Here is a 27,247-nt window from a genome sequence, read left to right on the forward strand (position 1 = left end):
AAAGCACTCATTCCCCCAGCTGCTGTTGAGTCCTTCTTGAAGACTTACAGGACTGCTAAAGCCTTTGTTACAATTACAATGCAGTTATCTTCTCCCTCTGCCTTAATCCAGAATCCCTCATACCTCCAAGGTGTTGCAGAAAACTAGTTAAGAATCCCCAATCAACTTCCTGCATGCAAATTTTTGCTTCCTATAGAACCTGACTTTTAACAGGGAGAAACAGGATGAGTCAATGCTGACTAAGTTTGAGATTGCAGGTGAAAATATCCAACAAGAAGTTAGAAATGTGAACTAAAGCTCAAGAAAAAGACCAGGGGTGGCAAAGAGACTTAGGAGTGACTCACAGAGATGAAAGTTGGATCCATGAGATTTTACAATACACCAAAGGGGATACAGGAAGAGGAGGGCCAAGATAAGACTTTTAGTAAATGGTGATATTTTGGATTCTAAATGAGGAAGAAAGACCCAAGCAAATGGCAAAAATCAGGGGGAGAACAACAACAACAACAACAAAAACCCTTATGAAAAATGTGCCATCAACAAAGGCAAAAACTACAAGGGAAAAAGAGCTAAGAATGACATGTAATAAATGCTTAACAAATCCCTATTAATTGCATTGAGTGGGACACAGACCCATAGAACACTCAGCTTCTGCAGGCTTATCTTCAGTATCTTCCGTCATATGAAGGTAGCAGAGAGCCTATCTCAATGTCCTGGGACAGAATTCACCACTGTTCCGCTGATAAGCAAAGCAAAGCTGAATTATGGCATGAACATAAAATTAAGAGAGACAAGACACGGTTCAGCTGCTTGAGCGATTTGGAAGAAACCCCTTCTGAAAGCCTTCTTCTTTGAAGAGCATTCCCAGAGATCTCCTGAACAAACAGCTGGGGTCCTTGAGAAGAATCACTGTCCTTATCAGCCAAATTCCAATTTCAGTCAAACCCACAGACTTTCATATACATAGAGCTGATTCTAATATAATTTTTTTTTATCAGACCATAGATTTAAAAGGGAGAAGTGAGGTAATCCTTCACAACATTACTAACATCACATTGCTTTGATGCCAATAAACAAACGCTTTTTAGCCATGACATCCTAAAGAAAATTAACGGATCACACCAACAGGTGTTATTTGACCTTCAGTCTTGGCTGGAGTAAAGAGAAAGAATTTACCTTGTATGAATAAAAGGAATTTAACCTTCTGTTCCTGCACCCAATACAGCTAGGCAAAACTCTTCAATGACTCATTGACTTTCCCTGTTTTCCTCTGGGTGCGGCCAGGGATCCCCATATCTACATCTCCTGCCACAACTCCCACTGCCCAACCTGCAATCCAATGCCAAGGCACAAAGTATCACACACTCCCCAAGAGCTAGTGTGCCCATATTTCCTACACAGATCTGAAAACCTGTTAGAGCTCCAAAAGAAAACACCAATTTCAAATCTGATCAACATCTTTGAAACTCAGTTACCATACAGCTGAATAAAATATTTTTTCATAAATTTAACGCCAGTGTGCCTGTGTTTGGAAACTTTGAAAATACATGTTGTATGGTTTACTGCACTGGAAAAGGTGCCAACAGAGTTTCAAAGGAAGGGAAGTGTATAACTGTTTCCTTTCAAATGCATTTTCCAATGGGATCCATTTAGGGAAAAGGCTGGAACTAACTAAAACATTATTAAAAACTGTTATGGAAAGAGACAGGGAGATGGAAAAAGATAGACCCAAAAAAGCGAAATACATAACCAAGAGTGAGACAGACATACAAGGAGAAAGAAAGGGGATCTGGGCAGAGAGACGGGTTGGATAGGGGAATGGGGTGAGATGGAGTTTTGTCTGGCAGTTGCTGTTCGTGGTTTCATATTGTTGCAGATCAATCGATCAGGACGGCAGCGCTGCTGGCCCAGTGGCACAAGACAAACCACAAAGTTGGCTTCAAGTTCAGCACTTGCGAACTGCTGACCTTCAGTTTTCAAACCAAAAATATTCTTTGGGAAACAGTAATACCAGGTTCAGTCCAACCAGTCAAGCAAAAACAAGGACCACTAACCTGAAGTAACACCCTATTCAGTTACATCAGGCACCAACCCTTCACAGGCATCAACCAGGAAGTCTGCAAACCTGAAACCGCACCCTACCAAACTAACTCCAGGTTCTGACTCAACCAAGAAGGCAATGATAACCAGAAATGCTAGAACAAGTGACATGGTGTTTCAATCTTGGCTTAACCAGGGCCTACCCAAGTGGGAAGGCCAGTCCTTGCACAGAAAGCCAAAGATAGAGCAATTCTTTCTGAGGTCACATATGCATGACTCCAGTGGAATCTGCATGCAATGCTTGGGGCAGGGTTTGGCACTGTCTTACAAAGCCATTACATTTCTAGACAAATTAACAGTTTGTAAGAATGGGGGGTTTTGTTTGTTTGTTGCAAGATTCATCTAAGCTAGCTTGATGCTAAAGTTTACTACCGTCTAAACTAAGAAACTTCTGAGAAAGAAAGGGTGTGTTATTAATTTTCAGAAACAGGGTCTATTCCCTGGGCAACAGAACTTACAATCATCTGAGTCTAAGCCATAATAGTTTTCTCTTCTCTGGGTTGGTATTATAAAATCTTAACTCAGAAGAACATTTTTTTGAAGGGCAGAACTGCTCCTGATCAGTGCCAAAGCACTTTGTTTTTGAGGTCCTCCAATGGAGAGGTAAACAAATAAACTTAACTTCAAAAAACAACAAGATTGAGCTGACAATCAGGATTTGGAGCTTAAAATACCAAGCAGCAGCTTCAGGGGCACAGGAAAATGCGCCACAGATGGAATTGTTGTGGCTGATTCTCAGCCTCTCAATGTAAGGCCCTCCTGATGCCTCAGCCAGCTTCAAACAGTAGAGTACAGGGCGGGCAGACCTTGGTGCAAGTTTGCTGAGTTCCAGGACATCATTCTTGAGGGTGTAATAACCATGGGCTGTAGCACACATGTTGAGGGATGAGGGAAAAAAATAAACAGAGAGACAAAAGAATGAAGATGCACTGCCAATTTCAATTGTGCAGCTTTTATTTTTAAATGCTTATCAAGCTGAGAGAGAGCAGAGTTCTTGGAAAACAAGCTTTCCTTTTTTCCAATGCCAGCGTAAAACACCCTCAAGGACGGGCACTGCACAGACTGTAACAACAAGGAACGTGGCTCTGCATCTTCCCATCAGCACAGTCCACCAAGGGTCCCACGCTGCTCTGATTTCGGCTCAGACGGGAACTCAAAATAACAGGCCCACTGCCTCTGATAAAAACTGCTCTTTTTAAATTTTTTATTAATCTCCAAACTGGCTGTGTTAGAATTACAGCCCATTACACACCAACTCTCTTTACTAATAAAATAAATTTGTAAAAGACCTAATTACTACTTTTACTGAACTACACTGCTTAGGGATTAAGTACAGGAAGTTGAGGGCTCAACTAGTTGTCAGCTAGGGGATGATGGGGAGGGGCTATGAGAGAACCTAGAGTCACTAAGAGGAGAGAACAGAAGGTCCAAAGACAAGCTTCAGAGCCCATGCCCAAAAAGAAACAAAAGGGCACTAGCCCTGTTTTTGTTCTGAACAGTTCCACGAGGATTCATGCCACCATGGCGCATTGGGAGGCCTGTCACGAGTTACACAGGCCTATGCTGCCCACGCCCCAGCTCAGCAGAAAAAGAGAAGTACAGTCCAAGACAGATGGATCCTGCCTGGACTCTCAACAGAGAGCCTGGAATGTCTGACCAGTGAGGAAACAAACAACCTATCTTCCCACTTAACCCCCCACCCCAAGCCAGGACCCCAAAGAAGAAAAACAACAACAAAAGCAGGCATCTGCACAACAGCTATGTCATGAAGGCAAGGTGGAGACTGCAACAACTTTTGGGCTGTGTGCTGTACCTCATCCCAGAACACCAATCACAAAGCTGGAATGTTTATTTGTTGGGCCAGTCAGTCCCTCACCCAGAGCTGGTGCTGAGAAGTCTGACTACAAACCAGCAGTCAACTCTATCATACTCATTAATAATAAAAAACGTGTGTACTAAACTAGTCCAACCCTTAAATAAAAGCAAAAAAATTTTTTGGCAGTGCGAGGGATTGAACACAGGGGTGTACCACCCCATCTTTTTTTTTTTTTTGGAGAAAGTCTTGCTAAATTGTCCAGGCTGACCTCAAACTTGTGATCCTCCTGCCTCAGTCTCCTGAATTGCTGGGATTACAGGCATGCGCGGGGATTACACCCAGCAACTGTTATTCTTAATTGTCCACACAAATCTTCCTAGGCAAATTACACATGTCTCTTTGACTTTTGATAGTTATTTTTCCTGCAGGGCACATGAAAAAAAAAAAAAATCAACCCTGCCAAAATTTCTTTCTTGTAAAGAAAATTGATAAGAAAACCTGCTATGGCAGGTAAGTTAAACCTGTGGTGAACACCCCTTATAGGGATGGTCACACTGGAACATAGTAATTCACTGAGGCAGAAGGGTCTGCGGTTGTTCTCTGCATGCCACATGTCTAACCCTTAAGAACTGAAGAATGCTCTCAACGGGAAAAACACAGCAGCAAATTATGTGATACCAAAGCCACAACTCCATGGGTCCCTGGAGCCTCTCAAACTAAGCTGCCAGCTAGGGAGCTAACACTAGCTTTGGATGAAACACAGCTCTGGTAGAGTAATTAATTTTTTTCTTAACTAGGATTACATTAATTTTCAAGGACTAATGGAGTCCAGCTGTAATGGGAAGAGCGGCTGCTGATGCACAAAGGCACTTGTGCATACAACATTATAAACACACACACACACACACACACACACACACACACACACAGAGACCTATAAAAAGGATCCACTATAACAGGATATTTTTAGTTTCTACAATGCTGCACTAAAAATACAGTCCTGGCTGATACATCATGGCAGAACTATTCTTTCCCTGTCCCTTCAGGAACAGTTTAAAACATTTATTTTTGTTTCCTTTTGCAATGGTCAGAGTAGAGAGAGAAAATAGCAACTCATTGATAAGAGGAAACGGGAGAGACATGAAAAATTGAAAACTACCTAAAAACTCATGGAGAGGTTTATTTTATTAGTTCTTAATAAATATCTTGCAGATTTCCTCAGGAAATACACCAGATCACATGTAAAATAGTTTGATACTGATGTCAACTGCATCAACATATGAAGTCTATTAGGGTGAAGCCACAGCAGGGTGATCAGCGTGCTGAAAAACTCCACAGTACTTGGGGGGGGGGGGAATCTCACGGCCTTCCAAATTCTTCGAGAGGTAAAAAAGTCAGCCAAGACGCAGAGAGAGAGAAAGAAAGAAAGAAAAAAAAAGATCCCACATCCTGCTTTCAGCTGCCAGCAATGTGAAGTGCCCAGAGATTAATTCTACGTCTGGCCTGGAAATGTGACTTTAAAGCATGAGGGAGGGGAGTGGGGGGGGTGAGGAGGAAAGAGGAGGGCAGGCTAACTGAGGCTGGCAGCAGGCCACCAACCCCCTCCCAAGCCATGTTTCAATGTAGACAGAAGTAAACCCCAATAGACAGCAGCGCCTCAGCCTGCCAGGGCCTTACACCAGCTGCAGCGCATCTCGCTTTCTCCACTCAGCTCCAAGTGCAGATGTTCTCTACAGCATCACTTCCGCTAGACTTTCTTTTAAAGAAATAGCACACATATGTGGAGGCATTTTCACCCCTTCTCAACAGGGATCTTTGCCTTCAGAGGCCTCCAGTAAGGTTCAAACTCATGGTAGGTATCACTATGGCTTAAAGGGCTGCTCTAGTCTCCCTTGGAAGGGAGCATCCTGGGTAAAGAGCACTTGGTAATAAAAAGGAATTTCTTTATAAATTTGGCTTTCTATTCTTGCAAGGGGGTGGGGATCCCAACTGTTTGGGGCTGAATCTAAAAGAAGTGAGGAATGTATCCTGGTTTCTCAAAATGGTCTATGATAGCATGATCAATTCAAAGTTTTTTGTTTGTTTGTTTTTTTTTTAAAGCAGTGGGTACAGGGGATTGAACCCAAGGGTGTTTCTACCACTGAGCCACATCCTCAGCGTTTAAAATTTTATTTTGAGATAAATTTTCGCTAAATTTATCAGGTTGACCTCAAACTTGCAATTCTCCTGCCTCAGCTTCCCAGGTTGCTGGGATTATAGGCATGTGCTACCATGCTCAGGTCAAAGGGTTTCTTTAACATCAAGGAAACCAATGAACTTTTAAAATACAGTCCTGATACATTAGCATTTTTGCCAGGTATATTTAGCTATAAGAGGTATATTAAATTTTTTTAGTTTACTATCTGTGAATTTATTTGCCTAAATTCATTTTATATAACACTCCCATACTCTAGTAAATCAATCATTCATTATCACATACTTAATATTAAACTCTGCTGTTAAGGGTTGAATAAAATATCATATAATCTCTTATGCTCAAGAATACATACTCTAGTTGAGGGATCTTTTATGAAGTCAAAATAATTGACTTTCAAAGAATAGCTAAATAAGCCAGGTGTGGTAGCGCACACCTGTGATCCCAGTGGCTCTGGAGGCTGAGGCAGGAGGACTGAAAGTTCAAAGCCAGCCTCAGCACTTAGCATACTCATTGAGATCCTGTCTCTAAATAAAATACAAAAAAGGGCTGGGGATGTAACTCAGTGGTTAAGTACCCCTGGGTTCAATCCCCAGTATCAAAAAAAGAGAAGAAGAAGAAGAAGAATAGGTAATAGCTAAATATTCTCTAGTTGTTCTATCAGGTTGTTGGTTCCTCTGGAATGAAACAAGAGTTTAAAAAAATCAGCAATGTCAAAAAAAAAAAAAAAAAAAGACAGTTGATAACCCCTCAAAACCAAGGTTGTTTCTTTAGAAATTCAAGTTTGAAAGAGAAAAAAAAAATCTTCCCTTGGGGGAAGGAGAGAAATATTAGCAATCAGCTGTACATATATTATAGGGAGGTTTAATTCAAACATTTATTATATGTCTTCTCTGCACAAGATACTAAATGTATAAAAAGGTTTAGACATGGTTCAGTCATTGCATAAGGCAGCAAGTAAATAAACCAATCCAAATTAGAAATCAGTTTTATCTAACTGCAGATATTTCATTTTCTGCATACAATTTTTAAAACTGTTTAACTAAAGTATTATGATTATTATAGAAGACTACAAAAATACAGAGAAAACAGACAAAACATTCAGAATTCCACTATCCTACAAAATCACAGTTCAGTTCTGGTATACACCTATCAGTATTTTTATTTTTATTTTTATATATTTATTTAAGAGGTGGTGGCCATACGAGTCAGATATTGCTGTTGAATGATTAAAAATCACCACACACATCTCAAAGAGTCTGGGAGACAACATATGCACACAAATCCCCACAGTGGTAGACATCTTGGTGCTCAAACCTCACAGATACTAAAGGAGTCAGAAAATTCTTTTTAATGGTTGGTCACTCAAAGCCCATTGTCCTTGACTGACAGCCCTCTGGAAGGAATAAAGCCTTAGAAGAAAAGCTGCCCTTACTATTGACCTCCCATCCATACCTGAGCCAAAAAAGGATCCAGCTAAGACATTTGGGGCAAAAAGCAAGTGTTCCCAGGAAACAAATAAGAATAATTTGTCCCTGTCTTATAGACTTCCTCCATAAAAGGAGCCATGAGCATCCTGCCTGCTCCTGGGCCTTATGTCCAGAAGGGACTGGCCCTTCCAGGCCTGGCCATCACTTAGACTCTCATGGCAGCCATTCTAAAATACAGAGGGCCAGGCCTTCATCTAAACCAGCAGGACCAGGATCTCTGAGATGGGTCTGAAGTCTATACTTCAGCCCTGAATTGGATAATGGTTAGGATCAGGAATCCTCAAAGTCTCCCCTCTTATCACTCAGGGAAGGAATGGGAGTGATGCTAATACTTATGAGCCTAAGTATTGTCTGTCAATCCCCACAATGGGCCACTTCATCCAGAAATCCACAGGTCTAAAAAATATATACACATGCCTTCGTGCACACACATGCACAGGACCACAAGGCTCAAGAATCCACATGCTGAGCAGATTGCAAGAATCAGGACCTGGAGCCTATCGCAATCTGGAAGGGATATTGATCCTCAGAGACAGCCATAGCAGCTCCTGCCCATGGTCAGGTGGACAAGGAGGTGTCAAGTGCTGGCTGGCTGCTTCCCAGAGAATATGTAGGAGACTCAGAGCAGCTGGGCCAGGGTATAGGACATGGATAGGTGCCCACAGTGGGTAGGGTAGGCCACAGTGTGCAACACAAGGCCCAGGAGGAATATGAGAAAGTACATTCAGATGTAGAAAAGGGTCAGGCCCCAGGAAAGTGTAGACAAGGCCCAAGAAGAAGAAAAGGTAGATAGTCTCCACATCATTCCAGTGGGTTCTGAGGCAACATTGCACATCAGAGTAGCTCCAGCAATACTGAAGGTCTCCTTATCTCAAATCATCTTTAGGGTTGGCAAAAGCCTTCTTCGGCAGCCTTACTTGGCCTGTGATGACTGCCACCACATACATCTTGATGACCAGTAATGTACTACAAAGCATGAAGGCTGAAAACACCTGCCCACTCACCACTGCCAGGTTTGGGGGGAGGCATCACGGCCTGCTGGTGGAGCTCTGACTCAGGACAACATGAATGTGGGTGTCTCTATCAGTATTTTTAAATTAAAATATGTATAACATATGTTACTATACAAAAATGTGATCAATTGCCAAGTACATAACCATAAGGTCACGTGGCATTCAGAGAAAAGATCACATTTGGGGCAGCCAAACCCTTCTACCTCTTCTTCCAAAAATCAACCACCCAGAGAACTCAACTCCCCACACTGGCATGACACTTCTGTTCTATCCTTATACCTCTCTCTGAGGGTTTTTTATTTTTTATTTTTAAATTGTAATGAACATTGAACCCGGGGTGCTTAGGGCCTCACTAAATTGCTGAAGCTGACCTCGCACTTGCAACCCTTTTGCCTCAGCCTCCCAAATTGTAAGGATTACAAGCATGCACCACTACACCCAACTCTCTGAACTCCTTAAAGCACAGAAATTTCAAAACATCTCATTATTCTCTACATTCCCTCCATACATCACTCAGAGCCCAAGACAGCCAAATGCACAACTTACTACACACTCAGAATTGCTGCCCTAACCACACCTTCCATAATGCTTCCAAAGACAAAGAGTAACCATCAGAGATGAAAAAGGCCATCAGAGATTATGAGAAATACCTGTACACAATTGTCTGGCTGAGTATGTTCCCATTAAGTGCTACAACTTGAGCTCTCAAACACACAGCCTACTATCTCACTATTCAGCTCATCTGATGGTTTTAGTCCAAGAGGTTTTAGAGTTTCTCCCCTTCAGGAGATACTTCTCATATTCTGTAAGAAAGCAAAGGTTTAATCCTGATAATACAACTCCAACCTTAACTCATTCGAATGTATAAAAATGGGTTGATCTGCTTGGTTGGGTACTTTTATATCTGATGCAAAAGATCTACCCTTGGGCTGGAGATGTGGCTCAAGCGGTAGCGCGCTCGCCTGGCATGTGTGCGGCCCAGATTTGATCCTCAGCACCACATACAAACAAAGATGTTGTGTCCGCCGATAACTAAAAAATAAATATTAAAAAATTCTCTCTCTCTCTGTCTCTCTCTCTCTCAAAAAAAAAAAAAAAAAAAAACAAGATCTACCCTTGAAACATGTTCCTGAATTAATTATTAACATGTAGGGCTCCTCAAACCTCTTACTAAATGGATAAAATTACTCAACAAATGTTTGATATGAAGGTGCATGCCTGTAATCCCAGCAACTAAGTTGTCTTCAATAGGTGAATGGATAAACTACAGTACATCCAGACAATGAATTATTATCCAGTGCTACAAAGAAATGATGTATAAGGCTGGAGAGAGAGAGAGAGCTCAGCAGGAGAGCACTTGTCTAGTATTACAAAGTCCTGGGATTGATCTAGAACACAGCAAAAAATAAATATATAATTGACCTATCGAAACACAAAGGTAACTTAGATGCATAAAAGTAAGTGAAAAAAATCGGCCTAAAAATGCTACATACTATATGATTCCAATTATATGATATTCTAGAAAAAAAGCAAAACTTCATAGTAAAAAGAAAAGTGATTATCAAGGATTAAAGGGGGGAAAATTATAAAGAGGCAGCAAATAAAAGATTTTTTAGGGCAGTGAAACTATTTTCTATGATACTATAATGGTAAATCTATGTCATTATACATTTGTCAAAACCCACAGAATAGACAATAACAATAGTGAACCCCACTGTAAACTATAGATTATGGATGATAGGTCCACTGACAATTAACAAATATACCACCATGGAGTGGGATGTTTGATAATTGAGGAAAAAAAAAAAAATCCCATGTGGATTTTTCATATTTTCTGTTCAATTTTGCTATAAACCTAAAACTGCTCTAAAATAAAAGCATTTTATTATTTTTTTTTAGCAAGTTACGTCAGTGCTTTATTTTATTTTATTTTTTTTAAATTAATTTTTATTGTAGGTTGTTCAAAACATTACATAGTTCTTGATATATCATATTTCACACTTTGATTCAAGTGGGATATGAGCTCCCATTTTTACCCCACATACAGATTGCAGAATCACATCAGTTGCACAACCACTGATTTACATATGGCCATTCTGGTGTCTGTTGTATTCTGCTGCCTTTCCTATCCTCTACTATCCCCCCTCCCCCCTCCCCTCCCCTCTTCTCTCTCTACCCCCTCTACTGTAATTCATTTCTCCCCTTATATTTTTCCTCCTTTATTTTATTATTTTTTTTAAAATGACATCTTTTCTTCTATCACTTATTCAATTAACATATGGAAGTCCTACACTGAGCTTAAGACTATTCAACTAATATGTGAAGTCCTACATTGAGTTTAAGAATATAAAAAATTTAAAATGCTCAATGTTGGACTGGGGTTGTGACTCAGTGGTATAGCTCCTGCCCAGCATGCATGAGGTACTGGGTTCGATCCCCAGCACCACATAAAAAAACTAAATAAACAGAATAAAGGTGTGTCCACCTAAAACTAAAAATATTTTTAAAATAGAATAAAATGCTCAATGTCCATACTTAGAAAGTGGTCACTGGGTATCTTCAAAATACTGCTGATAAAAGTGTAAACTGGCCAGGCATGGTGGTGCATGCCTGTAATCCCAACAGCTCGAGAGGCTAAGCAGGAGGATCACAAGTTCAAAGCCAGGCCTAGCGAAAGCAAGGTGCTAAGCAACTCAGTGATACCCTGTCTCTAAATAAAATACAAAATAGGACTGGGATGAGGTTCAGTGGTCGAATGCTCCTAAATTCAATCCTTAGTAGCCACCTATCTCAAGTGTAAACTGGTAAAACTTATTCAGAAAGTAATCTAGCATCATATATCAAAAGTGGTAAAAAAGGGTTGGGGTTGTGGCTCAGTGGCGGAGCGCTTGCCTTGCTCATGTGAGGCACTGGGTTCGGTCCTCACAACATAAAAATAAATAAATAAAATAAAAATATCCTATCTATAATTTTTTAAAATGGTAAAATTGGGCTGGGATCATGGCTTAGTGGAGGAGCGCTCGCCTAGCACAGACGGGACCCGGGTTCAATTCTCAGCACCACATAAAAATAAAGGCATTGTGTTGTGTCCATCTACACCTTAAAAAAAAAAAAAAAAAAGTGGTAAAAGATTTCAACCCTTTAACTCAACAACTGAGCTTCTAAAAATATATTCCAATAAAGGGCTGGGGTTGTAGCTCAGTGGTAGAGTGCTTGTCTACCACGTGTGAAGCATTGGGTTTGATCCTCAGCACCACATAAAAATAAATAAATAAAATAAAGGTATTGTGTCCATCTAAAAAATATTTTTATAAAATTCCAGTACAATAATATTAAATGTAAAACAAAAGTTTTACACACACATATAGGTGTTAATTATAACATTATTTATAATACTAGAAGCATGGGGGTAAAAAGTTCAGAAATAGGGTAATGATTAAATGAATTGACATATTCATAGGAGAAGATTATTCCTGTCTATAGCCATACCACCTTGAACAAGCCCGATCTTGTCTGATATAGGAAGCTAGGCAGAGTTGGGCCTGGTAGTATTTGGATCGGAGAATATTATTCCATCATTAAAAATGTTTATAAATAATTTTTTAGCTCTGAATATTTATAATAAGTGAAAATAGTGTAACCAACATTTTATATTCAACATCATTTCAGCTTTGTGAAATACCTTTGAATATTTATGTACAAAATATAGAAAGGCACTTCAATGAAGTTGATTTACAGGTGGTTTCCTGTTTATCTTTTTTAGTATGCTGGATAAAATCCAAAATGTTTAATCTTTTATTAAAAATCACTTGGTTTACACCAACAGGACTAAGTTGCTTCAGTAAGATAATAGTAGAAATATTGGTAAATGAGTATAGAAAAAAAAATAGATTTTTATGGACCAAAAGAAAAGGACAGAGTGTAAAAGATGAAAGACCTAGAAGAGATCAGAAAAAACAATTTTCACTGTTCTGAAGACCTTTTGCTCTCCAGTGGCCCAAAGATAATGACTCCAGGATTAACCATAATTACCAAAACATATTTAATACATTTTAATTAAATGTCAGGATGAAAATATGCATTTGGAAATTACATTTTCAGAAAAATCACCTTAACAAAAAACAAAGAAGGGCCTGGCATGTGGTGCACAACTATAATCCCAGTGACTCAGAGGCTGAGGCAGGAGGATCATAAGTTCCAGGTCAGCCTCAGCAATTTATCAAGGCCCTAAGCAACTCAGCAAGACAATGCCTCAAGATTTTTTAAAAAAACAAAACAGTGTGTATATGGGGGAGCTAGGGATACAGCACAGTGGTTAAGTGCGTCTAGGTTCAATCCTCAGTACCAAACAAATAAACAAACAAACACGGAAGGAAGGACAGTAAGATTATGAGCAATAACCAAGATAAGCAATGTCCTTCACTGTTTAGACTGACCTGATGACAAACTATTCTTTGACTTGAACTCAAGTCAACACATGTTCACTGAGAACTTAGAATGGGCCAGGCACTAGATGCTCACAATAATATTCCAGTGAACAAGACAGGTCAGAGTCCTATCTGCAGGGGAGCTTTGCTTCCTTTCCCCACTTTGAGTTTTGCCAGTGGTGGGGATGAAACACATGCCAGGTAAACACTCTACCACTGGGCTATATCCCTAGCCCCAGAGAGCTTATATTTTTGTAGAACAGTAGAGAGAACTAACTAATAAATACATCCACAGTAAATTATTTAGTATTTTAGGATATAAGTAAACAGGATGGAAAGATCAGGATTGCAAGGATAGGAGTACAGTACAACAGTGTTAAATTGGATAGTTGGGGTAGTTTCATGGAGGTAACACTAAGCAGATTATAGGAGGTGAGATATTCACCATGCACACAGCTGGACACAGATCATTCCAAGTAAAGAAAACAGCTGGACATGGTGGCACACGTCTGTAATCCCAGCAACTTGGGAGACAGAGGCAGGATTGCAAGTTTGAAGCCAGTCTCAGCAACTTAGTGAAACCCTGTCTCAAAACAAAAACAGGGGTGGGGAAGCTGGGGATTTAGCTTAGTGGTAAAGCACCCCTGGATTCAATTCTAAGTACAAAAAAAAAAAGTGAAGAAAACAGCTAATACAAAAGCCCAAAACTAGCTTATCAGAGGACCTGCAAGAAAGCCAATGTGGCTACGGCAGAGTAAGTAAGCCAGGGGAGAATAGAAGTGAATGAGGTCAGAGAGAGACAACATTGAGGGGGTAGGAGAGAGGTCCAGACAGGAAGACCTTATAAACATTGTGGCTTTTACACTAAGTGAAATGGGAAGCCAGCAGAGATTTTGAACAGAATGACAGGATCTGATGTTTTTAAAAGAATCACTGGTGTACAAAGTGCAAATTCTGTGTGTATATGTGTGTATGCCTGCCTGGGTCTGCATCTGTGTGTTTGCAAGGGATAGGGGAAGTGAACAAGAAGACAGAGATCACTTAGGACTTTAAAACTTTATGGGCTGTGTACCTCCCCCCTTAAAAAGTTTTATCCACAAGGAGTATTCAGGCCATGTTTGCAAAGAGTGTTTCTCTCTTCCAATAAGGAATCTTGAAAATGTGACAATGGCCTGAGTGTATTCTTAGCAGGCATCTCAAAAATAATGATTACCAAATATCTCCCCTCAGCTCACTGCCCTGACATGAGTTCTGGGCATCACCCTTTCTCAGGGGAGAGGTGAAAAGAGGTTATGCAGAACAGACGATGATAACAGGGTGACGTCACAGATGTGCCTCACAGAAGTCCCCAGAGAGTTCAGCTCATAACCACTCTTCAGTGATTTACTCTACCCTACCAAAGCCAGCTGGAGAAGAGAGGAAGAAAACCGACACGGCCTTAAACCCTAGGCAGGCATTATGAGATCTTTCCTTCTCTGGTTCCCTGCCAGCCCCTCCCCTCTTTCAACCACTGATCCTTGCCTCAGAAGCCAAAGTGTGAACAGCACGTGTCCCGATTTCAGAAACCTGCCCAACAGTTGGAAACTCCCTGCAGCGTGTCAATTGCTGTATCTGCTGTTGGCACTTGGGGCAAGGGATCACTCAGGCATTTTCTGAACATAATTCAAGATAGGGTCTTATATCTGAAGAAAGGGCTAATCAAGATAGAAAAGCTCCAATTACTACAAATACATTCCAAAATATATGACCACGTGCCTTCTGAAAAGGAAACTGAGACACACAAGCAACCAAACAACTCTAAGAACAGCAGCAGTTGAGAACAAAAGCACAGAGTACCCTGACTAATGGAAAGGATTTTATGGGCCAACAGGGTTCACCAGATATGTAATGTAATGTGGCTGAAACAAGAGAGCTCTCTTTTCCAGATCTCCAGCTTACAGAGTTTTGGCAATAAATATTTTCTATCACTTCAGCTGCAGGCTTCCCTCACCCCTCCCTCTACCTTTCTGCCCTTCCCATTTAGCCATTCAAGTAAGTATTCTATATACTGAACACCTCTGGGAAAAACTGAAAAATGGGAGCCCAATAACACTATCTGCCACAAGATGAGGATGTAAATGTGAAGGAGCTGGAAAAGGAGCTACTACTCTTTGGAAGAGACACTTATATGCTCTTTTCACCCTGGGTATGGGTGTTCTAGTTATATCACTCACAGGCAAAGCTGGGTGTGGGAGGGCTAGTTTGTATCCGAGGGTAAAATGAAATTACAGCATTTCCATTTGTCATATAGCAGGCAGACTAGGTATCTAAATCCACTCTCAATGAAATGACTACACTGGAAAAAGTATTTTTAAAATCTTTCTAGAAAATATTGATGAGCTAGCAAAATTAAAGAAAATCCTCTAGTCAGGGGCTGAGAAAAGGTAAATATGGCAATATGGCCATTCTAATTAACCCTCTGAACAATTGCTACATGAGCTTTGGCTTTCAAGAATTCACAGGTTCAGTCAACACAAGGCCAAGACATCTGCCATAAAGCTGGGATCCCACAAGGCTACATCCAAAGCATACCATTTCAGATTATAGAGTTTCTAGAACAACCACATTTAATATATTTCAAAGAAACAGGGAGTGGTATTGGCCAAATTATGTTGTTACATTGTAAGCATGTACAAATATGTAACAAGAAATCCCATCAGCATATACAACTATAATACACCAATTTAAATAATAATTAAAATTAAAAACACAATGTGGGGGAACTGGGGTTGTGGCTCAGAGGTAGAGTGCTCGACCAACATGTGTGGGGCACTGGGTTTGATCCTTAGCACCACATAAAAAATAAAAAATAAAAGTGTTGCGTTCACTTACAACTAAAAAATAAATATTAATAAAAACCCACAATGGACATAATTGCAGATTAGATATAGTTAAGAGAAGGTCTGATGAACTAAAAAGGAATTAAGGAAATCATCTGAACACAAAAACAGAATAATGAAAGAGATTTAAGACACATCAAAAAACAAAGGAAGTCCAATATGTGGTTAATCAGCCACAAAAGGAGAAGAGAAAGCATGCACAGATGCAGCATTTGAAAAAAAGAATAGTAAGAACTTTCTAAAACTATTGGGGGAAAACTAAAAAACAAACAAACAGAATCCAAAGATACATGAAGTCCAAAAAATTCCTATCAGGAAAAATATGAAATATATTCAAATCTAGACAAGTTACCAAAATGAATGGCAGAACATCGAAGATTTTTAAAAGACCTGGAGAGCTCTCAGAGAGAAAGGATGGATTACTTTTTTTTTTTTTTTTTTTGGGTACCAGGGATTAAACTTAGAGGCACTGACCACTGAACAACATCCCCTATTGTATTTTATTTAGAGACAGGGTCTCATTGAGTTGCTACGAGCCTCACCATTGCTGAAGCTGGCTTCAGAGCTGCTGGAATTATAGGCATGCAACTCTGTGCCTGGCTTGATAAGATTACTTTAAAAAGAGAAATATAAATGAGACTGACAGCTGACCTTAGTGAGCAACACTGAAAGCCCAATGGGCTAAAGGCAAATAACTGCTAACATAGAATTCTAATACCAGTGAATATAATTTTTTAGGGAAAAAGGCAAAAATAAAGCTTTTTTTTCAGACAAAATAAAAAGACAAAGTTTATCATCACAAGAATTTCACTAAATAAATTCTAAAGATATACTTCATGAAGAAAGAAAATAACCACAGGAAATGTCTGAAATGCAAAAATGCACAAAATAGTAAATATGTAGGTGAGTATATACAACCCTTTACTATCAAAATAATAATACAAACAAAAATAGAAACAAGGGACTGAGGATATAGCTCAATAGTAGAGAGCTTACCTAGCATATGCAAAGGCCCTGGGTTCAATCCCCAGAACCATAAAAATCATAATTATTATTATGATTTGTCTGATGGGGATTTAAAAGGATACAAAAAAAGATGAATACAATAGCTTACACCTATAAGCCTAGCTATTCCGGAGGCTGAGGTAAGAATATCACAAATTCAGGGCCAGCCTGGGCAACTTAGTAAGTCCTCAGTGAAAATAAAATTTAAGAAAGGGCTGGAAGAAAAAAAAAATTACATACAGGACAATAGTATATAAACTGGGAAGTGAAGTGAATGAATAGAATTTAAGTGTTCTATGGTTTAAAAGGAGAGTGAAATGTTGATTAAGTTTTAACTTTTGGCAAGGTAAGTATGCAAGCTGTAATTCCTAGGGTAACCACTAAAAGAAAAGAAAATGGGGGCGAGGGCAGAAGTGGAATGGAAAAATAATCTATATGAAAGGAGGTTAAGAGGGGGTGGGGATATTGCTCAGTGATAGAGAGTGCCTGCCTAAAAGGAGGGAAGTCTTGGTGTGATCCCCCTGGCACCACAAAAACAAACAAAAGATAGTAAGAAAGGGAAAAAAAAACAGACCAGGCAGAGAATGGGGAAGCTGGGGATGTGGCTCAAGCGGTAGTGCGCTCGCCTGGTATGCGTGCGGCCCGTGTTCGATCCTCAGCACCACATACAGACAAAGATGTTGTGTCCGCCAAATACTAAAAAATAAATATTTAAAAAAAAATTTTTTTTTAAACCAAGAGTTAAGTGCCTGGAGTGGTGGCACACACTAGTAATCCCAGCAACTTGGGATGCTGAGGCAGGAGGATGGTGAGTTAAAGCCAGCCTCAGCAACTAAGCAAGGCCCTGAGCAATGTAGCAGGTCTCAAAATAAAACAAAATAGGACTGAGGATGTGGATCAGTGGTTAAGTGTCCCTGGGTTCAATCCCTGGTACAGGAAAAAAAAAAAAAAGAAAGAAAGAAAGAAAGAAAACAACACCCCCCCCCCACGAGTGATATCAGAAATTATGGTACAAATAAGACCTCTACCCCCCCCCTTTAAAAAATATTTTTTAGTTATAGATGAACACAATATTTTATTTATTTATTTTTATGTGGTGCTGAGGATCAAACCCAGGGCCCCACACGTGCTAGGCAAATGCTTCACCAGGAGCCACAACCCCAGCCCCACCTTACCCAATCCATTTTTAAGAGATACTATATATATCCTAAACCAAGAAAAAGACTGAATGTTTCTTTCACCAACTGGCTATGAATAGTGCTTTCCATTATGAGAGGGGGATTCCCCTACACTCATCACAAAAGTAAATAGGGACCACACACAACCTTAATTTGTCCACACTCTACCCTTTTGCTACATTATTACCTGCTATCCCCCTCTCCCCTGACTCAAGTCACTTGGGAGAATTCTGACCCTTCTTCCAATTCTCTCTCACTTCTGTTACTCTACTGGTCTCAGATATGATTCACTGATCACCTTCCTCATCAAATAGCAGACTGTTCAGAGTGAGAAGATAAAAAATTCTTGCATTGTCTGTCCAGATAATTTTTAATGTCTTCTGACAGGAGAATGGTGGACACTTGAGTCTGAGGTATGATTTGCCAGCTGAGCAAGCTTGTTTAAGTTACTTAACCTTTCTGATACACTTCTCATCTATGAAACAGGAAACAAAATATCTGTCTAGTCTTGTATCAAGAGAACTGACAGAAGGATCAAATGGAAACACATATGTAGTAACTATAAAGTATCATCATGTATTATCAGGGTTGCTGCTGCTGTCATTATTAGTTACAGTCTTAAAAACTACTATTCTTTCCCTTATGTATTCAACATGCAGTATATATCTGCCTGAGGCCTGTGCCTACCCCAACCCCTCCCCTTCATAATACACATTTAGAACTGTACTCCCTGGAAAAGATTCTTTAAAAGAAATAGCTGGGCATGGTGGCGCATGCCCATAATTCTAGGTACTTGGGAGGCTGAGGCTGGGAGGACTGCAAGTTCAAGACAAGCTTGGGAAATTTACAGAGACCCTGCCTCAAAATAAAAAATGTTTGGGTATGTCACTCAGTGGTAGTGGCAATCTGAACTCAATCCCAAGTACTGGAAGAAACACAAAAACAAACAAAAAGAGGTAGCTGAAAGCCCTGCTGCCAAAATTCCCCCCAGTGTTTCCTCTTCAAACTAAGTCCATCCAGGGGTTAAAAATAAATACATAAATTCAAATAATATGGCAACAGAAATAAAATATAGCTCACAATAGCCACTGGGCAACAGTGGGATAGTGCACCTCTGCATTCCACACAAAACCAGCCAGGAACACCAAACCACATTTTCATTTTGGGATTTAAAAAAAAAAAAAAAGCCCACTTCTTCAATAGATATAATAAGGGGCTAAGTTTCCTAGGACAACTGAATTTTCTCATTTCTTTAGCTTTTCATAACTTTTCTTCTTCTCCTTCAGACTAATGTAGTAAAATTCATTATGGAAACAAGAAGGACCCAAGAACTAAAAAATTAGAAAGATAGGTAGGTCACTTTTTACACTTTTTTTTTCTTTTCCAGGGAACCACCTCTAGAACCATGGTTCATTACAGAAGAAAAGAAGTCTATGCTAAGCAGCCTGTGGGCAGTTCTCTCTCACTCATAGGGACAGTCTGGCCTGCTTTCCAAAGTCTAACTTATTCTGACCTTGAATCTGTTTCTCACAAAATTCATTGGCCACACCAGCTCTATTAATTTACCTGTGGAGTCCTAAAAATGTGGGCCAAGGTAGCACTGAATACCAGGAAAAATCTACTTATGGATCCTTGTGGAGAAAGAGACACAGAAGGAGCAACGACAAGGACAGTTTACACAGCTAACCTCAAGCCTAACCCCTTATGAAAGGTGGATTTCCTGTACAACTGTTCTGACAAGCAGAGGATTAAGCACTTCATACATTCTGCTTTGGTAAGAAACTCAGACAGAAGTGAATTGCCACAAGGGAGCAAACTGCTTTTCTGTGAGGTCTCCAAGGTTATTGTAGGCTGGACAACAAATTCTGGCTGTGAACAAAATTTATCAACTAGAATCACCTCCCATTCATAACAATGGCATGTAGAATTTCGCACCTATGGGTTAAAGCTCTATCAGGCTCATGTAAACAGCTACAGCTGTCTATCATACTGAAACACGCGGCACACCGTCTATGTCCTGCAATTCAGGATTACAAATACCACAAAAAGCAAGCATAAATGATCATGAAAGAAAAGCTAGTCAAACTCTACCTCAATTCTGGCCCCCCAAATGTTCCCTCAGAGCAGGCAATACCAAGGACACACACAAGAACTATCTCTTGGGTGCCCTCTTGCTGCTACTAAGGCTTTTCTGCAAGGCTTAAATGGAGACATACTCTGAACTGGTAGAAGAGGAAAAAGAAGAGGCCAAGGGCACAGAAAAGAGAAGTTAATTCCAGTGGTGGTCAATGAGTAACATCCAATGATTTATAGGAAGTATAATCCAATAATACAGTAAAATAAAACAGTATGCCTGAGATGGTTTTGATTCCAGAAATTATAAAAACTTTTTTTTTTTTTTTTTTTTTTAAAGAGAGAGACTAAAAGGGGAAGAGAAAAAGAGGAGGAAGCCAGATTGGAGCAAATTGGGCACAGATGGGGGATGCAACGGAGTTTCAGTGATGCCCTACACCACAAATGTTGCTTCAATTATTCCTCTTCAAGAAACTAGAGTTTTATTTCCTCAAATTACGGAATTTTTAAAAAATTAAAATTCTTGGAGTGCTTGTGGTTTAGATCAACCAGTTTACCCTCCAGCATCACATCAGTCAATCAGATGGCTACTGAAGTGTTAAATACTGAGGAACATGGAGAAGGCCCTTTCTCCCTTCAGGGTAGAGATGCCTTGGAGAGATTACCAATCGTGACATCACCCTGGGAACCACCTATCTCACCACCAACCTTGGACACTGGCCAAATAAAGGAACACACTGCTTACTAGAGCTGGCTTTTCCACAGCTGTGAGCTTCCTCATCCATGCATTCAACAAATACTGAATGCCTAATAAATATCAGGCCCCATGCTGGGGATCCCAAACATCCCTTGTCCTATCCCTCAAATTTTTCTGTCACAAACTATCTCAAAGGAATAAAGGTCTTCTCATCAATATTCCCGAATCCTTGAGTGTGAAGATCACTACTGAGACCTGAAAGCTTAGTTGGCTAAATGATATAAAATAACCCATTTCCCCCAAATGAATGGGAAAAGAGGAGAATCTGACCTCACAACTTCTGTCTCCACAAACAGGGCTGGCTCCAAGACCATAACCTAGGAAAAGGAGAAAGATGCCATTCTCTCCCTACCACCTAACTTTTTGATCCATTTTGCCTTCTGCAGCATCTAAGACTTTTACACAGCTTTATGTTCACAAGGAAAGCATAAGTGAAAAGTAATCACTCTAATGTATTAATAACAATATGATTTCTATCTCTGGACTACTGATATTGTGGAAAGAAATAACTATAGAAGGGTGCCACTGAATAATTAAAAAAAAAAAAGAATGATTCATGAAAGCATTAAAGTCATTAGGAGGACAAACTTTTTAAAGTTAAGGACTTCTCTGTTGCTCTCCAAATCATATTCCTGACTCCACATCTATGGGGAAGGCTCAGGCACAGATTGAAAGGATCTGGACTTTCTTGTAGGCCAAAAGATCACCTCTGCTTCAGGCTGGAATGCTCTCCTGCACAGAGTCCAGGAACTGACATATGCAAACACCCACCCAAAAGGATACGTCCAAGAAGAAATAGAAAGAAAAATGATGGCCCAGATGTTCTGTAACTTGTAGTGACTGCCAAATCACCACAGACCCCAAGCACCTGGGAGGGCCAGGAAGCATCAGGTCTTGCTTCCTGGTTTCAGATAGCCAGGGACCATGGCTGGGTGGCGACTTTGATAGCATGCAGACTGGCCTTTAGAAGGGCACTGGCTGACGGGACTTGGGGGCTGAACACACAGAGCAGATTTATCACTTCCTTACTCATAAAAATGTGATTCAAACTGCTGCTGATTAGTGAAGGATTTAAATCTCTACCCTCTCCCCAACCCCCTTCCCTCTCCACCCCCGGCACAGATGCTGCTACTCAGCCACAACACCCCCTTCTTGCCACTGTCCGTGCAAGCACAACACAGGGGCCCAGAGAAGATGACTCATGTGCTGGGAAATGGAAAAGTGCATCTTCCCACCAACCAGCCCTGCTGAGTGCTCTGCTCACCCCTCTCCCAATGGCAGCCCACACAGTGGGGTCTGGACGGCTGCCTCAGCTGCACACCGGGTACTTGGCAGCATGTCCACAGAGCTGTGTGTCCTAGCTGAGTGTTATATCCTGTGGCCTGGGCTATTTTTCCTGAAACACCCTTGGAGACTCTGACCACCTCAACTCAGGCTCCTCCTGCCTTTAGAGGTAAGAGTCCAGCAAGGACAGGAATAAAGACTCAGGTCACAAGAATAGGCTTTTTAACATGTCATTCCTAGCTAAAGGGTCCTCCTTATGACCAATCAGGAGATAGTCTAAGAAAAGTACCCTGGCCTTAAATAGAGGAACCACCTGTTTCTTTTTTTGTATTCACCTTCCTTCTACCTGTATTTTCTTTACTTTTAATTAAAAACAGCTACAAGAAAAGGACTCACTGGTGACCCATGAAAAGGCCTAAGTATTCCTTTCCATGGAGCAAAAACTACTAAAAACCTTTGCTCCATAGGCAAGGGCTGCAGTTCCTTCACATTCCTATCTATAGAGGCTGCAGGTCATTTGATGCTAAACAATAATCTCGGCAGCAGCAAGTGACAGGTAGAACTTGATGGGTTGTTTTGGTAGGAGAGAGGAAACTGCATAGGAAGGCACCTCAGGAGGCCTCTCATCAGAGTCCAGTGAGTTTCTGTCTTGGTAGCACAATCTCCCTCCCCTTTGGATTTCATAACCTCACCAGGACAGCACTTTAGAAACTTTATTTCCTTCATCCTGGAAACCAGCACTGCTCCTCAGGACACCATGCTTCCTCACCATTTAAACAAATAGCTGTCTCAGGAATAATTAGCCAAGTTCAAAAGGCTCCTAAGCTTCTGCATCATATTTTCTGTGGGGAATTCTAAATACTGTAGCAGGCAGCCTGAGAGGACAAAGTCCTCTGGGATTCAGAAGTGATTAAAAACCCAGGCAGACTAGCTCAGGACCTTGCCGAGACCCCCAAAAAAACCCCTGTTTCCAGGGGAAGTGTGGCATGCTCACTCATCAGAGAAGAAATTCCCCACCATCAGAAAGTTGAGAATACCCTTAATACAAATGGAAAGGGAAATAAATCAAGTTCAGGACAAGAAAAAGCTCTGAGAAAAGATGTAACAAGAAAGCCAGCAGCACTTTGTCCAGAAACACCAGATCTACTTTACAATAGAGTCTCCATGGGGCGATTTCCACTTCCTGGCATTTCAGATAATAACCTTCTAGCCCTGAGACCAAATACTCTGTCCATGCTCTGAAATTATTCCTTGGCAGCATGAATCAAATGCTGCAAAGAAACACACAAAATAATGTCACCCCACATTGCATACTTCCATCAAGTCAAACCACATCATCCTTACCTAAGTGAGGTGGAAGGAAAGGAAGGGATCCTGGTAATATCCTTCAACTGTGACCTGGTCATCAGAACATTTAAAAACCCAACCAATCTGCCCCTCCTTCCTCCCCTCCCCCAATCTCTATCAAAAAAACCCCAAAAAGTGTTCAGAAAAGCACTTCAGAATGCACATCAGTATACTAGCCAAATTCTGGGTCTGGCAGTTTTTGTGCTTCCAGATTTGAGTCACCAAAGCTCATCAATTCTCTGTTCTTATTCTCTGGCAGGATCCCACAAGGGATATCCCATAGGGAACTAGACTTTTCCATATTGAACAAACAGGGTACATGCGTCCAGAAACAGCTATTCCCAATCCCTGCCAAGCGTATGGTCTCTGCAATGAAACATTTCAGCAATGCCTCTCCCCTGGGGGAGGCTCTGGGTCTGCAGCCTCCAAGAGGCCTTGCTGCTGCCTTTAGCATAGCCAGATGTGCAACAGCATCTCTGGGATTGCAAATTAAGCTCTACACCCATGATTCCCTCCTCCTATCCCACCCAAGCACTAGAGAGTCTTATTGATTTTGGAGAGTAAACTAAAGATCTGAAAGGCAACTGAGGGGTAGGGGCAGAGAATCTGTTTTTGGCAGGGGCAAGGGTAGGGATAAAGTAGCATAGGAAAGAAGCTAGACTGTCTAGATGAAGTAACTGGGTGTTCCTTACCTTTCAACTGAGAGTTATGTACAGCAAACATGTTGATGGTCATAAGTTGCAGCATGCGGGTACTTCCAATAGGAGATGGGCTATGTTGTAGCAACACTTGGAACTCCTTGAGGACCTTCTCAGCCACTGCAGGGAATGTCTCCATCCTGCAAATACAGGGAGCCCAAAAGTGAGGTTCATCCCCAACAGCACTTGGAGAGACCACCCCTCATCCCCTGGGAGCCAACAATTAATGCCTAGGATTTTTTTTTTTTTTTTTTTGGTACTTTCACAAAACTTCCTGGTATCCTGCAACTCTGAACAGATTTTAAGAAAAAAGAATAAAGTGTTCAGGGTTTGGAGATGGAACCAACTCAATTCTTGGGTAAATTGCTATGAGTTATTATGCTTTGGTATGCTATTTCCTAACCCCTGGCAAGAACTGAATTCAAGCTGACATAAAAGTTTCTTTCTGAAACAATGAGTTTTTCTAAATTGTGAACAAATTTCCTTTAAGCTCTAACAAACACCTATGTATCCCCCAAACTCTCTGGTATAAAAACTTTATTCTATAAGAGTCACACAAAGCTAAAGATTCTTTACGTAAGGATTTACTTCAAGAAATCACATAGAAGGGCATGGTGGCACATGCTTGTGAGGCTGAAGCTGGAGGATCACAAGTTTAAACTCAGCCTCAGCAACTTAGCAAGGATCTAAGCAACTCAGTGAGACCTTGTCTAAATAAAATACTAAAAAAGGGCTAGGGATATGGCATGTGGCTCAGTGGTTGAGTGCCCCTGAGTTTAATCCCTGGCACCAAAAAAGAAAAAAAGAGTTCTGCTGTTGTCTCCTTAGGTACTATCATACTAATTGCCCTACCTAAGATCCCAAATTTCCCCTTGAAGAGCCCCTAGACCTAGGGCTCTAATGATCTATTTCAGCCCTTCCTGTGTTGCCATCCTCCTCCCTCTTACAAGCCTCTGCTCATCAGGGTCTGTATGTTTTCAGGCCAGTGGAAATATAATGCCCTGGCCAACTGCCACTCCCAATACAGGAAGAGCCTGTAATGCAGAGAGGCAGAAATCTAGCCTGTGACCTAGGGCTCCTAAGGAGAGGTCATTCAAACCACTGCTTGCCAAATGTGGCCACTGGATCCTAAACAGTGGTGCATGCCTAGAGCTCCTCTGGCAACAGGAACAAACCACAGCTGAAGTCCTCCAAAATAAAAAGCAAACTCAAACTTGGTGCTAGCGAGAAAGAAACAAGGCATATGGGCCTTAGGGCAATACTGAACAATCCGTGGTCAGCAAAGTATCTTTTATCCACGCTCACCCTACCACCACCACCAAACAAACTGCTTGTGGTACAGAGGGGTGGGGTGGGGAACAGCTCCAGGCTAGATTAATAAATAGCTTCTGGAAAGCCACAGGGAAGGGAATCCTTCACAAAAGACACAAAACAAGTCCCAGAGAAAGGTGCTGCTAGTTTCACCCCAACCTTGGACCTTTCCCTCTTGAGTAGTAGTACCCTCCCCAGATTAGAAAACCCAGAGCTTTCTTGAATCTTGGCAACCTTCATTCCTTGCCCTTGGATGGCAACTCCTATTGCTGACCCTCTGGTGCCCAGAAGTCATGCCACAGCTATGGGTCAATTACAGTTTACATTCCAGTTCCCTTCTCTGCTGAGCTGTCCTCATTTCCATTGGCACAAAACACACCATGCATTTGCTTTTCTCCCCCACATACCATTTCAAGTGCCCCCCTCAAAATAAAGCAAAACAAAACTTATTTCTCTCTAAAAAGTTTCAGAGCCGCTAAAACTCTTGGTAGATTTGGAATGGCTGAGAGTGATATGTTTGGGGCTGGATTGGATCCATTTTTCCCCATGGGCTATAACAAAGGTTTCATTTTAAATCCTGACACTGTGCAGCACTCTTTCTGGTTGGAGGTGGGGAGGGGGGCTAGCACTTCTCATTACGAGAAGATCAGAGTTCACTCTACTTGAAAAGCAGCCACACTGGGCAAGTTTCAGACCCATGTGTCTCCGTGTTGAAAGGCAGTAGAGAGCCAGCACAGAACGACAGAAGAGTCACGTGGGACAGTCTTGCTTCGAAGCTGAAGCCATGTCTGAGGAAGCCTCTTCCCTGGGATGGGAATTGAAACAGATTCATTAACACTCCCGGGGTCAGACTAAAGTCTCAAACGAGTGCAGGTCAAATGTCCACATTTTTTTTTTTTTTAAATCCTCTCTTCTTTCCTTCTGACCAGGTACAACAGGTTTAAAACAAAAGAAAAAAACAAATGCATAAGGATGTAGGTTAGAGTAATGTCACATGTGAGATATGAAGGAAGACGGATCTAGACAAAATCAGCCTTGTTAAGCAATCAAAGAAGGAAACAAAGACACAAGTCTCCATCTCAGAGCTCAATAATGAGACTTCTGGTTCCCAGTTTTGCAACTAAAATCCTATCTGATTTTGGCCTCATACTACCTGTAAGTAGTTTATGCCTTTCTCTTTGAGAAATAATCTTTGCTTTACCCCAAATAATTGAGAAATACATAATTTTTGTTTGGAAAAACCCCAAAAATAAAATTACATGTTTTCATGAACATATATCTAAGTAAGTAAATGTAGTTAGAAGGTCCTGAATAATACATAACCTAATGTCAAGTTTTATCTCTTTGGTAGCACAGAATTAGGGCTGTATTGAAAGAAATCTTAGCCTTAGTTGTCATGTTATATTTTTATAATAATTTATAAATATTACTTAAGTAATAATTATAAAATTTAAACCAAGAAGAAGAAAAAACTGCATCAGCAGCAATGAAGAAGAGAAAGCATCACAACATGGTCATTTATGGTAGTAAAAACTTGGAAGCAACCTAAAATGCCCAACAATAACAGTGTTGCATATCCACACATTGACTATTATTTTTTAAAAGGTGCATTATAGGGGCTGGGGTTTTGGCTCAGCAGTAGAGCACTCGCCTGGCACGTGCAGGTTTGATCCTC

General features: G+C 40.8%; 2 protein-coding genes across 4 annotated transcripts in view; both read right to left on the minus strand.

The window, feature by feature from the left end:
* Positions 1 to 27,247, minus strand: part of Smg6 (SMG6 nonsense mediated mRNA decay factor) — a 227,107-nt gene that overhangs the window by 139,882 nt on the left and 59,978 nt on the right. For all 3 annotated transcript variants that reach the window (XM_076869133.1, XM_076869134.1, XM_076869132.1), the window contains one exon: positions 24,256 to 24,401. In XM_076869133.1, the coding sequence (XP_076725248.1) occupies positions 24,256 to 24,401 (146 nt within the window). The remainder of the gene's footprint in view (positions 1 to 24,255; positions 24,402 to 27,247) is intronic.
* On the minus strand, positions 8,098 to 8,619 carry Ptges (prostaglandin E synthase; the record flags this gene model as incomplete). The annotated part of the gene is given in 3 exon segments (XM_077110550.1): positions 8,098 to 8,228; positions 8,231 to 8,324; positions 8,326 to 8,619. Coding segments are annotated over 3 exon segments (519 nt in total), but the record flags the coding sequence as incomplete, so codon positions are not given.

The sequence above is a fragment of the Callospermophilus lateralis genome, chromosome 11, assembly GCF_048772815.1.
Source record: "Callospermophilus lateralis isolate mCalLat2 chromosome 11, mCalLat2.hap1, whole genome shotgun sequence".
Taxonomy (NCBI): domain Eukaryota; kingdom Metazoa; phylum Chordata; class Mammalia; order Rodentia; family Sciuridae; genus Callospermophilus; species Callospermophilus lateralis.